At 43.4% G+C, this 13,420-nt stretch overlaps 1 protein-coding gene across 8 annotated transcripts in view; it reads right to left on the bottom strand.

Moving 5' to 3' along the window:
• Nucleotides 1–13,420, bottom strand: part of LOC135558659 (nuclear receptor coactivator 2-like) — a 50,270-nt gene that overhangs the window by 4,291 nt on the left and 32,559 nt on the right. For 5 of the 8 annotated variants that reach the window (XM_064992664.1, XM_064992665.1, XM_064992660.1 and 2 more), the window contains 10 exons: nucleotides 12,842–13,055; nucleotides 12,292–12,495; nucleotides 11,905–12,087; nucleotides 11,567–11,690; nucleotides 10,183–10,351; nucleotides 9,279–9,545; nucleotides 4,915–4,992; nucleotides 4,159–4,648; nucleotides 1,788–1,971; nucleotides 848–1,052 (listed from right to left, as the gene is read on the bottom strand). In XM_064992664.1, the coding sequence (XP_064848736.1) occupies nucleotides 848–1,052; nucleotides 1,788–1,971; nucleotides 4,159–4,648; nucleotides 4,915–4,992; nucleotides 9,279–9,545; nucleotides 10,183–10,351; nucleotides 11,567–11,690; nucleotides 11,905–12,087; nucleotides 12,292–12,495; nucleotides 12,842–13,055 (2,118 nt within the window). The remainder of the gene's footprint in view (nucleotides 1–847; nucleotides 1,053–1,787; nucleotides 1,972–4,158; nucleotides 4,649–4,914; nucleotides 4,993–9,278; nucleotides 9,546–10,182; nucleotides 10,352–11,566; nucleotides 11,691–11,904; nucleotides 12,088–12,291; nucleotides 12,496–12,841; nucleotides 13,056–13,420) is intronic. The other 3 variants (XM_064992666.1, XM_064992663.1, XM_064992667.1) reach the window with 3 other exon arrangements.

The following is a 13,420-nucleotide window of genomic DNA, read 5'->3' as shown; positions in this document are numbered from 1 at the left end:
TTGTATTAAACTGACGTTCTTGTTTGTGTCTATTTTTAACCATTCCTGTTTGATTGATGTGTATCAAGTCTTGTGACAAAATGATAACAAAACTTACAATTTATTAAACTTATGGGTTTATAATCAGCAGGGGACTACAGATTTTCCTGGTTTTAAAATAATTGAAATAACTTTTTGATACATGGAACTAGGAAGCACTGAGTTGAGTGACGTGTGTTGTCATTTGTGTACATAGGGGGTGCTACTTTCTCTCAATTTTGAATAGATTTCTATGGGATAGCCATTTCTGATGCTTTTCTCTGTGCAAATGTTATAACAGCATCTAATATTTCTTCTTGAGTAATCTCTGTTTTTAGTGATGATACTTTTTCTGTTGATAACTGCTTCAGAGCTGTTGAGTCTAAGAAGGCTATAGGATCCATCCAAATGTTTAATTTTGATTCATATACATTTTCATTGAAGATTTTTAAAATTGTCAAAATCGCGTTGTTTCTAAATAGTGTGTATCTTTCAAAATTCTAACTGGTTTAGCATGCATTTGTTTTGTGAGAGGTGAGAGATATTTTACTGCTTTATTTGCCATTAAGTAGTATTCTTTATTGGAGTTTAACCTGTAGTTGTTGGCTCTCTTCAAAAGTAAAAGATCGTAGTTATGAAATTATATTTTCCTTCTTTAGCTTGTAAAGATGTTTTATTGGCTTTTTCTAAGAGGGTGTTCTTTTTTTCTTTCATTTTAATTTCTAAATCAGATTTAACTTTAGTGTCTCTAAAAGTACCTCTAAATGATAAAGAGAAACTAAAGTACACAAAGGAGTGGGTGGAACTTGAACTGGACACACACACACACCTGCTCAGGGTCCATGGAAGACAGGCTTCCTGTAGGCATGGTCATCTGGCCTGCTGAGACTTGGTTCATGTTGTTCATGCTGCCGTTGGAGGCCATGGGGACACCCTGTATGTTCATGTTCAGGTTTGCGTTTGTGCCGTTGTACATTCCACCATTAGGCTGTTGGGGCATGTACTGCTGAGCTTGAGACTGTTGTGTGAACATGCTGAAACAGAGCATGGAAATCAAAAGGTACATGTTCAATCACAGATTTGACCACAGGTTGATGAAAATGTGTATCATGAGAGCATACTGAATACATCCTACAGACAGTATAGATTCATGCAGAATCAAAACATAAGTCTATGATCATAACCATGACAACTAAATACAAAGGTTAGCAGTAGGGTTGCAAAATTCTGGTTTTCCAGAAAACCTGGATGAAGAATTACAGATTTCTGTTAATTTCCTCCTGATTCAGAGAATCCTCCAACCAGGACTTCCTGGAAATCTTTTCCGAAGTTACTTGAATTTTGCAACCAAAAGGATTCATAACAGCCTCTACCCCCAAGCCATAAGACTCCTGAACAGCTAATCAAATGACTACCCAGACTATTTGCATTGCCCCCCCCCCCCCTTTACACTGCTGCTACTCTCTGGTCATTATCTATGCATAGTTATTTTAACGCTTTAGCTCCCGAGTGGCGCGGCGTTCTAACTCACTGCATCACTACAGACACCCTGGATCGAATCCAGGCTGTATCACATCCAGCCGGGATTGGGAGTCCCTTAGGGCGGTGCACATTTGGCCCAGCATCGTTTGGGTTTGGCCGGGGTAGGCAGTCATTGTAAATAAGAATTTGTTCTTAACTGACTTGCCTAGTTAAATAAAGGTGAAATAAAAATTTGACACGTGATAAAATTAGATTTTGATCTATGTAGAGTTGCCAGTCAGTCTCACCTGTTTCCTGACATGTTGCCCTGAGGCCAGCCGTTCATCTCAGAGGAGGGCTGGTAGGAGGAGTTGGCCTGGGCCTGCTGCTGCATCATGGGGCTCTGGGCGTGATTCATGCGGGGGGACATGAGGGGGCTCTGGGGGGTGGTGGCTCCTGTGAAGCCTGCGTCCTGCTGCTGCTGGTTTATACCTGACAGGACCAGGGAGGAGACATTTGTTATCAGTACTGAGGGATGGAGAGTACAGTAGACGTTACCTAAACATTCATTTCATTGTCAAGATAAGATTGGCATTCAAGCAGTCTTTTTTTCCACCATTCCAACTCCTTGTCATTCATCGTCATGCCATGTTTGGCTTGACAATGACAGAAATGGAATTGCCAAAAGCACAAATAAGGACCAGCCTTAAGATAAGCTATGTGTTGCAGTTGACTACTGCAGATATGTTAATGACGAAACAGAAATACATGAAGAGCCAAAGTAAAGTACATGCAGTTGGTCAAAAGTAAAGTACATGCAGTTGGTCAAAAACGTGGCACAATCAAATCTATACAGTCACATGAATGGGTAAGAGAAGATGAAAAATATGAAAATTCTACAGCTCAGCCACCAACATCTATGTGAACACCAACATGAAGCAATCTGATAATGCTATTAGTAATTCTTATCCCTGTATCATATGTAATGGATTGTTTTGACTAACATGACAGAAGCAATGAGTTAATACTATGGATCACAAGTACTCTGATATCTTTAGGTAGATATACCTGTGAGATTACATGAGGCATACACTACCAGTCAAAAGTTTTAGAATACCTACTCAGTCGAGGGTTTTTCGTTATTTTGACTTTTCGGCATTGCAGAATAATAGTGAAGACATCAAAACTATGAAATAACACATATGGAATCATGTAGTAAACAAAAAACAGTGTTAAACAAATCAAAATATATTTATATTTGAGATTCTTCAAATAGCCACCCATTGCCTTGATGACAGCTTTGCACACTCTCAACCAGCTTCACCTGGAATGCTTTTCCAAAAGTCTTGAAGGAGTACCTACATATGCTGAGCACTTGTTGGCTGCTTTTCCTTCACTCTGCGGTCCAACTCATCCGAAACCATCTCAATTTGGTTGAGGTTGGGGGATTGTGGAGGCTAGGTCATCTGATGCAGCACTCTCCTTATTGGTCAAATAGCCCTTACACAGCCTGGAGGTGTGTTTTGGGTCATTGTCCTGTTGAAAAACAAATGATTGTCCCACTAAGCACAAACCAGGTGGGATGGCGTATCGCTGCAGAATGCTGTGGTAGCCATGCTGGTTAAGTGTGCCTTGAATTCTAAATCAATCACAGACAATGTCACCAGCAAAGTACCATCACACCACCTCCATACTTCACGGTGGGAAAGATCATCCATTTGGTGGCAAAAATCTCAAATTTGGACTCCAGACCAAAGGACACCTTTCCACCGGTCTAATGTCCATTGCTTGTGTTTCTTGGCCCAAGCAAGTCTCTTCTTCATAGTGGTGTCCTTTAGTAGTGGTGTCTTTTCAGAAATTCATCCATTAAGCAATTCCTGAGGCTGGTAACTGTAATGAACTTATCCTCTGCAGCAGAGGTGACTCTGGGTTTTCCATTCCTGTGGTGGTCCTCATGAGAGCCAGTTTCATCATAGCGCTTGATGGTTTTTGCGACTGCACTTGAAGAAACTTTCAAAGTTCCTGACATTTTCCGTATTGACTGACCTTCATGTCTTAAAGTAATGATGGATTGTCATTTCTCTCTGCTTATTTGAGCTGTTCTTGCCATAATATGGACTTGGTCTTTTACCAAATAGGGCTATGTATATGCCCCCTACCTTGTCACAACACAACTGATTGGCTCAAATGCATTAAGAAGGAAAAGAAATTCCACAAATTAACTTTTAAGGTACAATTGAAATGTATCCCAGGTGGCTACCTCATGAAGCTGGCTGAGAGAATGCCAAGAGTGTGCAAAACTGTCATCAAGGCAAAGGGTGGCTATTTGAAGAATCTAAAATATAAAACTTTTTGGGTTCCTCCATGATTCCATGTGTGTCATTTCATAGTTTTAATGTCTTCACTATTATTCTACAATGTAGAAAATTGTAACAATTAAAGAAAAACCCCTGAATGAGTAGGTGATCTAAAAGGTTTGACCAGTAGTGTACTATTTCATTTGGCAGATGTTCAGCTAAACCACCATGGAGTATGTATGAGAAACAAATACCACTACAGTCATGCAACCACCAAATTAAACCCACGTATGATCACAATTATTATCAATTGAAATTAAACCAAAGCTGTGACAGGAAGCCACACAGCAAGGTGACCGGGCAGCATTATGTTACAGTATACCTGAGCTGGGAAACTGGAAGGCACGGTGTTGCTGCATTTGTGGATTCACTACGGCTCCAAACTGGCCACCTACGTTTCCCATCATCCCTTGCTGGTTAGCTAGATTCATCTGGGAGGAGCCATGCGAGATTGGGGAGGAGTGGAGAGGGGAGAGGAGCTGCTGAGCCCCAGGGAGACCAGGGGACAGCGGGGGGAAGGGGCTGGTAGAGGGTGGCGGAGACGTAAGACCAGTACCGTAGCTGGCCGGGTAGGGGAACTGCTGGGGGTTTGCCTGGGGGATCCGAGGGTTGGTGCCCATGGAACCGGGGGGCATGCCAGGGGACTGTGAGGGCTCCACTGCCCCAGCCGCTGAAGCCATGTTGGGGGGGACGATGAGGCCCTGGGCCCGCATCAGCATGGCTCTCTGGTGGACGTGCTGCTGGCGCTGGCGCAGGATGTTACTCAGGTACTCCCTCTGTCTCTGGGCCAACATCTGAGCATTCAGGGTTCCCTAGGAGGACAGACAGACAAGACACATTTAGACTTTAGGCATTAGGGTGCAGCCCAAATGGAACCCTATAAAGTGCATTACTTTTGAACAGAGCCCTATAGGTCCTGGTCAAAAGTAGTACACTATATAGGGAATAGGGTGCTGCCAAAAGAAGTACACTATATTTGAATTTTATTTATAGGGAATAGGGTGCCATTAAGGATGCAAACTCACACATGCATGGAGCTGTAATAATAATGATCTGCTACAGTATTCTGACGACTAACCTGGTTGGGTACACTGGGTCTGAGAGGTAGGTTCATGTTGGACACACCCATCTGATTCATCATTGGCTGACGATTCTGCTGAGGAAATAAAAAATATACATTTTTTTGTTGTTGAATTTAACCGACTTGAACGTGTTAATTACATAGCCCTTGACATTCTATTAGACCCATTACTTGGTGAAGTCCAAAGACATTTATGATACTGCACTTTATTTATAATGTAATAAAATCCCGCTACGACCTCTGATGAGCGATCAAATAGCCAGTGTCAATACAGGACTAAGATGGATCCTACTATGCCAGCTCTGATGCGCATCAGATGTGGCAGGGCTTGCAAACTATCATGAATTACAAAGGGAAACCCAGCCACGAGGTGCCCAGTGACGCGAGCCTACCAGATGAGTTAAATGCCTTCTATGCTCGCTTTGAGGCAAGCAACACTGAACCATGCATGAGAGCAATAGCTGTTCCGGACGACTGTGTGATCTCGCTCTCAGTAGCCAATGTATTGGTATTTTCTATTTTATTAGGATCCCCATTAGCTGTTGCAAAAGCAGCAGCTACTCTTCCTGGGGTCCACACAAAACATAATACAGAACATCATTAGTCAAGGACAGACGTACATACATTTAAAAAAAGGCACACATAGAGTTTGTGTATGCATTGATATGTAGGCTAAGTCAAATGTGAGTGAGCCCTTTAAACAGGTTCCTAATTTCTAATTCCTTTAATTTACAGTGTTAAATAAAACTAATATGTGAGAATATTTTTTGCGAACAAATGTTTCATTTTGGCGTTATAAGGTTGGTGGGAACCTGGAAAATCGTTGTGGAAATGTGTTGCAGCTCAAGTCAACTAAAAAATACACAATACAATGCTCTCTATCTATGGGCTATCTAGGCAGGTAGAAAGCAAACATTGCTACACACAGTAATACCAAAGACAATATCAGCATGTAACATAGCTAGGTATCTGTAAAATCACCTAAACAAAATGCACTATCAATTTAGGAGTCTACAATCTCGCCATGTTCAACCTAACGCTCAACCTAACATTCGAAACGACAGATATACTTAAGGGAATGGGAAATGTTGCCCATGCTAAGTCAATGGGCAACACGGTGTATTCTGGGCGATTCTGGGACAAGGAGCTTTGGAATCGTGAAATCACGTACTTTAGAGGAAAATAAGCACATTTCTCGACATACACACTGACTTTGAGAAGGGGTTGCATGATGATTAGCTTAACAACTGCGTGAAGCAGCATTACAAAGTGGACACGATTGGTCGACAGTCTGCTGGGTGGGACGGTATGCGTTCCTTCATTCATTCATTCATTGGACTCCTATCTACTTTCTATAATATCTCTGGCAATGGCACCATGCAATTCACCCTGGACTAACGTAGCAGACAAATGGGAATAATGTGCTAGACCCTCTGTTAAATTACACATTTCTCGAGGTAGGAATATCGTTAAAATATGATCAATGGCTCATTCGAGAGAAGACAACCTCCCGAGTTATGACATCAGTCAGTATTGAAATCTATGATAGACGTTTTTCGCAATCTAAAAGTCGTATTCCTATTAACTTCCAGTATAGCGAGAGCGACTATCACGGGGTTGCGTCATACCAGACGGATTTCTCCCTGCTTGAAGGCCAATAACTCAGATACACATGAAAACATGAAATTATCCAGGGAATCAAGCATACATTACTCAGAGATGCACAAAAACGATATAACATTCAAATTGGGTGAACCTTTCCTTTAACATTCACAAGGCCTCGGGCCAGATGGATAACCAGGAAGAATACTCCGAGCATTCACTGACCAGCTGGCATTCACTGATCAGTGTCTTCACTGACATGTTCAACCACTCCCTGACCCCATCTGTAATACCTACATGTTTCAAGCAGACCACCACAGTCCCTGTGCCCAAGAATGCCAAGGTAACCTGTCTAAATGACTATCGCCCCTGTAGCACTCACATCTGTAGCTATGAAATGCTTGGATGGTCATGGCTCACATCCACACCATCATTACTAAGGACCTCTACACCAGGCAGTGTCAGAGGGCCCTAGAAATTGTCAAAGACTCTCTGCTACTGCAAAGCAAGCGGTACCGATGCGCCAAGTCTGGAACCAACAGAACTCTGTACAGCTTTAACCCCCAAACCATAAGACTGCTAAATAGTTAACCAAATAGCTACCTGTACTATCTGTATTGACCCCCCTTTGCACAAACTCTTTTGACTCATCACATATACTGCTGCTACTCCTTTTTATCCATGCCGTTGCCTAGTTAATTTACCCCTACCCATATTAACATTTAGTATCTACCTCAATTACCTCATATCGCCACACATTGACTCAATACACTGTGTATATAGTCAAGTTTTTGTTCCTCATTGTGTATTTATTCCTTGTGTTATTATCTTTCTATAAGTTATTTCTCTGCATTGTTGGGAAGGGCCCCTAAGTAAGCATTTCACTGTTAATGTGTCTGTGTCGTTGTATGTGTCGAACTGCTTTGCTTTATCTTGGCCAGGTCGCAATTGTAAATGAGAACTTGTTCTCAACTTGCCTATCTGGTTAAATAAAGGTGAAATAAAAAATAAATAAATAAAATAATCTACACCTGTTGTTTACAAAGCATGTGAAACATCTCACAAATTATCAAATGAACCTACCAGGTACAATCCCAAATCCGTAAACACGGGCACACTTACAGATATCATCCTAACCAACCTGCCCTCCAAATACACCTCTACGGTCGTCAACGAGGATCTCAGCGATCACTGCCTCATTGCCTGCATCCTTCATGGGTCTGCAATCAAACGACCACCCCTCATCACTGTCAAAAGCTTCCTAAAACACTTCAGCATGCAGGCCTTTCTAATCAACCTAGCACGGGTATTCCGTCAGTAGATGATGCCTGGTTATTCTTTAAAAGTGCTTTCCTCACCATCTTAAATAAGCATGCCCCGTTCAAAAAAATGTAGAACCAGGAACAGATATAGCCCTTGGTTCACCCCAGACCTGACTGCCCTTGATCAGCACAAAAACATCCTGTGGCGTACTGCATTAGCATCAAATAGCCCCCGCGATATGCAACTTTTCATGGAAGTCAGGAACCAATATACTCAGTTAGGAAAGCTAAGGCTAGCTTTTTCAAACAGAAATTTGCACCCTGTACCACAAACTCCATTCAAGTTCTGGTCTGGGACACTGTAAAGTCCATGGAGAATAAGAGCACCTCCTCCCAGCTGCCCACTGCACTGAGGCTAGGAAACACGGTCACCACCAATAAATCCACAATAATTGAGAATTTCAATAAGCTTTTCTCTACAGCTGGCCATGCTTTCCACCTGGCTACCCCTTCCCCGGCCAACAGCCCTGCGCCCCCCTCAGCAACTTGCCCAAGCCTTCCCCATTTCTCCTTCACCCAAATCCAGATAGCTGATGTTCTGAAAGAGCGGAAAGAATCTGGATCCCTACAAATCAGCCGGGCTAGACAATCTGGACCCTCTCTTCCTAAAATTATCCGCCGCAATTGTTGCAAAACTCTTCAAAGGGGGAGACACTCTTGACCCAAAAATTGCTAAGTTGTAATTATTTCGCCACTATGGCCTATCTATTGCCTTACCTCCCTTATCTTACCTAATTTGCACACACTGTATATAGACTTTTATATTTTGTTATTGAATGTATGTTTATTTATTCCATGTGTAACTCTGTTGTTTGTGTCGCACTGCTTTGCTTTATCTTGGCCAGGTCGCAGTTGTAAAGGAGAACTTGTTCTCAACTGGCCTACCTGGTTAAATAGAGGTGAAATAAATAAAATTAAAATAACATTTGATTTGAGTCATTGCTATTAAATAGTTTAGCCATTTCTCAAACTCTCCAGCAGGTGGCAGTAGAATCCTCAGAGTTTACTGCAGAAACTAAGTAGACAATAAACAGTTAATTTCAGATGTCCAGTTCAGATTGCAATGTTCTTAAATGTCCAGTCCCTTTGTGATTTTGACAAGGGACAGGGGGCAAGGTTGTTCAATTATCGATGTCAATATTGCAAACTGCTCATTCCAAATACCATTTCAAGCTTTAGCTTATCAATTGTCCATTTCAGGTCAGGACTTCTATATGCCCTATGATTTACATCGAGGGCTCTAGGGGTGGTGTCTGATTTTGAAAGAGGCAAGTTTGTATATCGTGCCTTAGGTCTAATATGTAAACTTTGTAAAGCATTTATCATTTCAAACATAATTTCAAGCTTTTTAAACATTTCTTTGCAGATGAAGAAATTCATTAGGATAGGGCCTATATTATTAACAGTGAGGGCTCCAGGGATGGTGTGTCGCCCTACCAGCTGTCCCTGTAGTCGATGCTGCAGCTGCAGCCTCAGGTTGTTGGGCTGGGCAGGCACCGGGCCTCCTGGTCGGGCAGGGAGTCGGAGCATGGGGTACCCCATCCGCTGGCCCATCTGACCGGGCATACCATGGAAGCCAGGGTCCTGCTGGCTCATGTAGTTGCCCTGTGCCATGCTACTAGCATGGGGGTACTGGCTATACATGGGTGGCTTCCTCATGGGTGACTCCTGATTGGCATACTGCTCCTGCGCCACTGGCTGGCCCTATAGAGATCAAACCCAGTAAGAAATGGAGTCACATAGCAGGACATTAAAAAAAAGCTACTGTAGGTCAGTGTTCATTTGGCTTCCTTCCGTTTATAAGCAACGGCTTGCTAACTAGTCAGTTAATTTAATTTGAGATGTTGTAGTTTCTATACCAACTTTCTTAATATCGCAATCCAATAAAATGCCAGAACCCACAGCAACATACAAATTCCCTGTAGACCTTAGGGGACAGCTAACAGCAGTCAGTGAATTACAGTACTAGAGTAAGGCCTCAAGGGCTTGTTGGCCTAGGCCATAGAGTTGGATAGAGGGCACACTTGGCCCAAAGCCTGTATTAGCATGGACAGCGCCATTGAGGGCGTACACCATTTTGAAGTTGCCATTGCAAAGATAGGAGATGAGCTTTCTAGTACAGGGTTTCCCAAACTCAGTCCTGAGCCCGCGCCAGCAAACATTTTGGTTTATGCCCGAGCACTACACAGCCGATTCACATAATCAAAACTTGAATCACCTGTGTAGTGCTAGGGGAAAAAAATAAACGTGCCCCCAGAGGGGCTTCAGGACCAAGTTTAGGAAACCCTGCTCAAGTACATATCTGTGGACTGCGCATATTAGAGTGGCTAATAGAGATTACCTGACTAATCAGAGTAGGGATTCCCAGGGCGCGGTCAATCTCCTCCAGGCCGTCAAAGTCTTTCAGCACTGAATAGAGCTGGCTGAGCAGGGCATCCCCGTCCGAAGGCCCCTCCCCAGGCCGCAAGGGAGAACACAGCACCTCATCCTGGGAGTTACCGTAAGCCTGTCTGTGGGGAACACAACGTTTCCATTACATTAAGGTCATTTAACAGACGCTCCGATCCAGACAAGGTTCAGTAGGAAAATACAATCACATATCACAGTTATTGCAAGTAGACCCTCACGAGGTAGCCCCTATCAGCAGAATCGGTGCGAGAAAAAGTGTGGATGTTAAATGCAAGAACACAACACAAGGTCTGAGGTTAGAATTCAAAGAGCAGACTGGAAAGGGCCGTTTGGCCAAGGAGATCACCACGGTGAATCATCTGCTTCTCATCATACACACACACCATCATGTGCATACCATACCACGCCACGGTCATTTTCACTCACTCAACAGCCCCTGACTGAAGTTGTTGGAGCATGTGTCGATACTGATAGGATTGAAGGAAAGGGGAGTGCTGCTCTCGGATCAGCTTTATACATTAAGATATTTCCTTCACATTACAATTATTTCACAATAAGGACGACGGATCAGCGCCTAGAGAGATATCACCTATTGAGGTGTTTTTTTTCCTAATGTTTACCCAATAAAAATGCATAAAATCACAGATTTGGCACATCACTGCGCACATGTTAGGCTACACATCTTGAAATATGTTGAGACACATTACAGACAGTAGCCCACAAGTAGCAAAATATAATGCAACCGATTGAACATGAAATGTATTTCAATACGACTGAAAATAGGCCTCTTACTCTTTATATTTTAATGCAGTCCTCTCAGTTTTCATTTAAAGCATATTTTTATACAGTATGTTGTTTGTTTGTATCAATTGCAAAGACATTCGCAACTTTGTATTCGTAGTCAACTTTGTTCTAAAGTTATCGGTGGTCACAGAGATGGATAAAGCATGTGATTTTATGTTTAGCAGAGATCTGTGTATAAAGGGAGGTAAAAAAAAAAGCACCAATTGATGCACTTCTACGAGTGGTCTGAGGCAGGCGTTAGATTACAAGCTTTTGAGTGCAACATTAATAACAATGGTTTTGGGAAACAACTCGGAGATTTAACGATGCTCTTACTAAGATTCTAACAATGAACTTATTAGCTTTAAGATGCTTTTAGTAACCTGGGCCCAGAGTAGGTTCAGACTGAGTGAGTTTCGTCCCAAATGGTACCCGATATAGTGCACTACTTTTCAAAAGAGTGTGTCAGACAGCAGAGAGGTGTATTGTACAGTCACTGAGAGAAGGAGTCTGTACGGTGTGTCGCTAGTTACCGGTTCTGGTTCCCATAAGGCCTGTGATCCACTGACATCATGCGGTCAGGCCACGGGGCTGTCTGATTGGGCAGTGCCTGCTGTCCTGGGTAGGGAGGACCAGCCATCTCCATATCGGATTGCACTGTTCAACAGACATTGTGAAAAGACTCAATTAGACGCAACTTCAATTATGGGCTTCATATGGCTCTAGATGGATACAAAGACAATAGAGACGTTTGTGTGTTTGGAGAAACGGCGGCAAGTTGTGAATGTGTGCGTGGAAAAACAAGGGCAAGGTGTGCGTGGAAAAACGGGCAAAGTGTGTGTGGCGAAAGGTGGGCAGCACCAGCACCTACCGTTTCCCATCATCTGCATTGGGACCATCTGTCTGGGTCCAGGCTGCTGGTTGCTGGGCCTCATGGGGACTCCAGCTGAGATGTTAGGCACCGTGCGACCATCAGGCCCCATTCTCTGCTGCAGAGCCTGGCCCATTGGCCCCTGAGGACCCCAACCCTGCTGCATGCTAGCCTGGGGCAAGCCTGGGACAGGGGGAAAGAAGTGATCCTGGCTCAGCTTACAAACACTGAAACTGGACCCTTCGGTCCCTGGTCAAAATTAGTGCACTATATAGGGAATAGGGTGCCATTTGGGACTGATCCTATATCTAATAACACAGAGCACATCTCTTAAACTTGCACTAGACATTTTGATGGTAATGCTTAATGAATTTTTAGACGACTCACCTGGGTTGCCCATGTTAGCCTGGTTCTGCAACATTCCGTGGTTTCCCATCATTGTTTGCTGCTGCATGACAGAGTAGGGGCTGCTGTTCCTGGGAGGAGGGAAGGGTCGGGGAGAACCATGGGCAGACATGTTGGACTGATCCAGGGACATACTGCGGACAGGGGGCCGTTGGCCTAGCTGACCCATCCTGGGACCATTGAAGTCTGGGAGCACAAGACAGAAAAAGTTACACAATCTTACTAAACGATACTGGCTTCACCAAACAATCTTTTCCCCAAAAGTGGGACAAAGTAGGTAGAAGCTGCCCCTAACTAACTGCTGACACCGGGTCAGATATTCTTTATGATGAAGGTTATTAAGATTTGGGGAGGGTAAGCTGATCTCAGATCTGTGGTTAAGGGCTACTACCATCTCATGCTACTTGGGATGCTTCCCAAATGGCACCCTATTCTCTATAGAGTGTACTACTTTGACCAGGGCCCATAGGGAAGAGGGTGCCATTTGGGATGCAACCTAGAACAGATAAGAGCAGGGGTGTGGTCAACTCACGTCCTGGGCCTATGCCTGGGAAGGCCTTCTGCTGTGTGTTGGTGCCCGTGGGACTGCTGTTGTTCTCTGTCATCTGCAGGATGTCGTTGATGATGGACTGCTTGTCTACGTTGGTGGGCAGAGACACGGGTCTGGACTGCTGCTGGTGGTGCTGGCCTGAGAAGAGCTGCTGGCGACACTGCAGATCATCCAAGATGTCTTCCAGTGCACAAGACTGCATGCGCACACACAGAAAGACGTAGACAAGTCTTATATGCATTAGAGTAGACTTCAGGACCAGACATGAGTAGGATAGTAGAATGTGGGAGACAGTGTCCATGAGCATTTAGAACATCTGACTACTATGTACATAAATAATATATAGATATTATGGAACATGTTTTCTAGTGCAGGAAAACACAATACTCCACATTCAAATGTAAAAAAAAATGTTTTGTTGATTGGAAGGCAATCAACAAAACCAGTGCATAGCTAGCCTAGGCTAATTACTGTACCCATCATCACTGAGAATGAGCTACATTTTTCATTTAAATAGGATAGCAGAGAGAAAGAGTGAGAGAGAAAGAGGCCTACAGACAG

Source organism: Oncorhynchus masou, chromosome 17, assembly GCF_036934945.1.
Source record: "Oncorhynchus masou masou isolate Uvic2021 chromosome 17, UVic_Omas_1.1, whole genome shotgun sequence".
Classification (NCBI taxonomy): domain Eukaryota; kingdom Metazoa; phylum Chordata; class Actinopteri; order Salmoniformes; family Salmonidae; genus Oncorhynchus; species Oncorhynchus masou.
The sequence above is the reverse complement of the archived record's forward strand: the minus strand, read 5'-3'. Positions and strand labels throughout refer to the sequence as shown.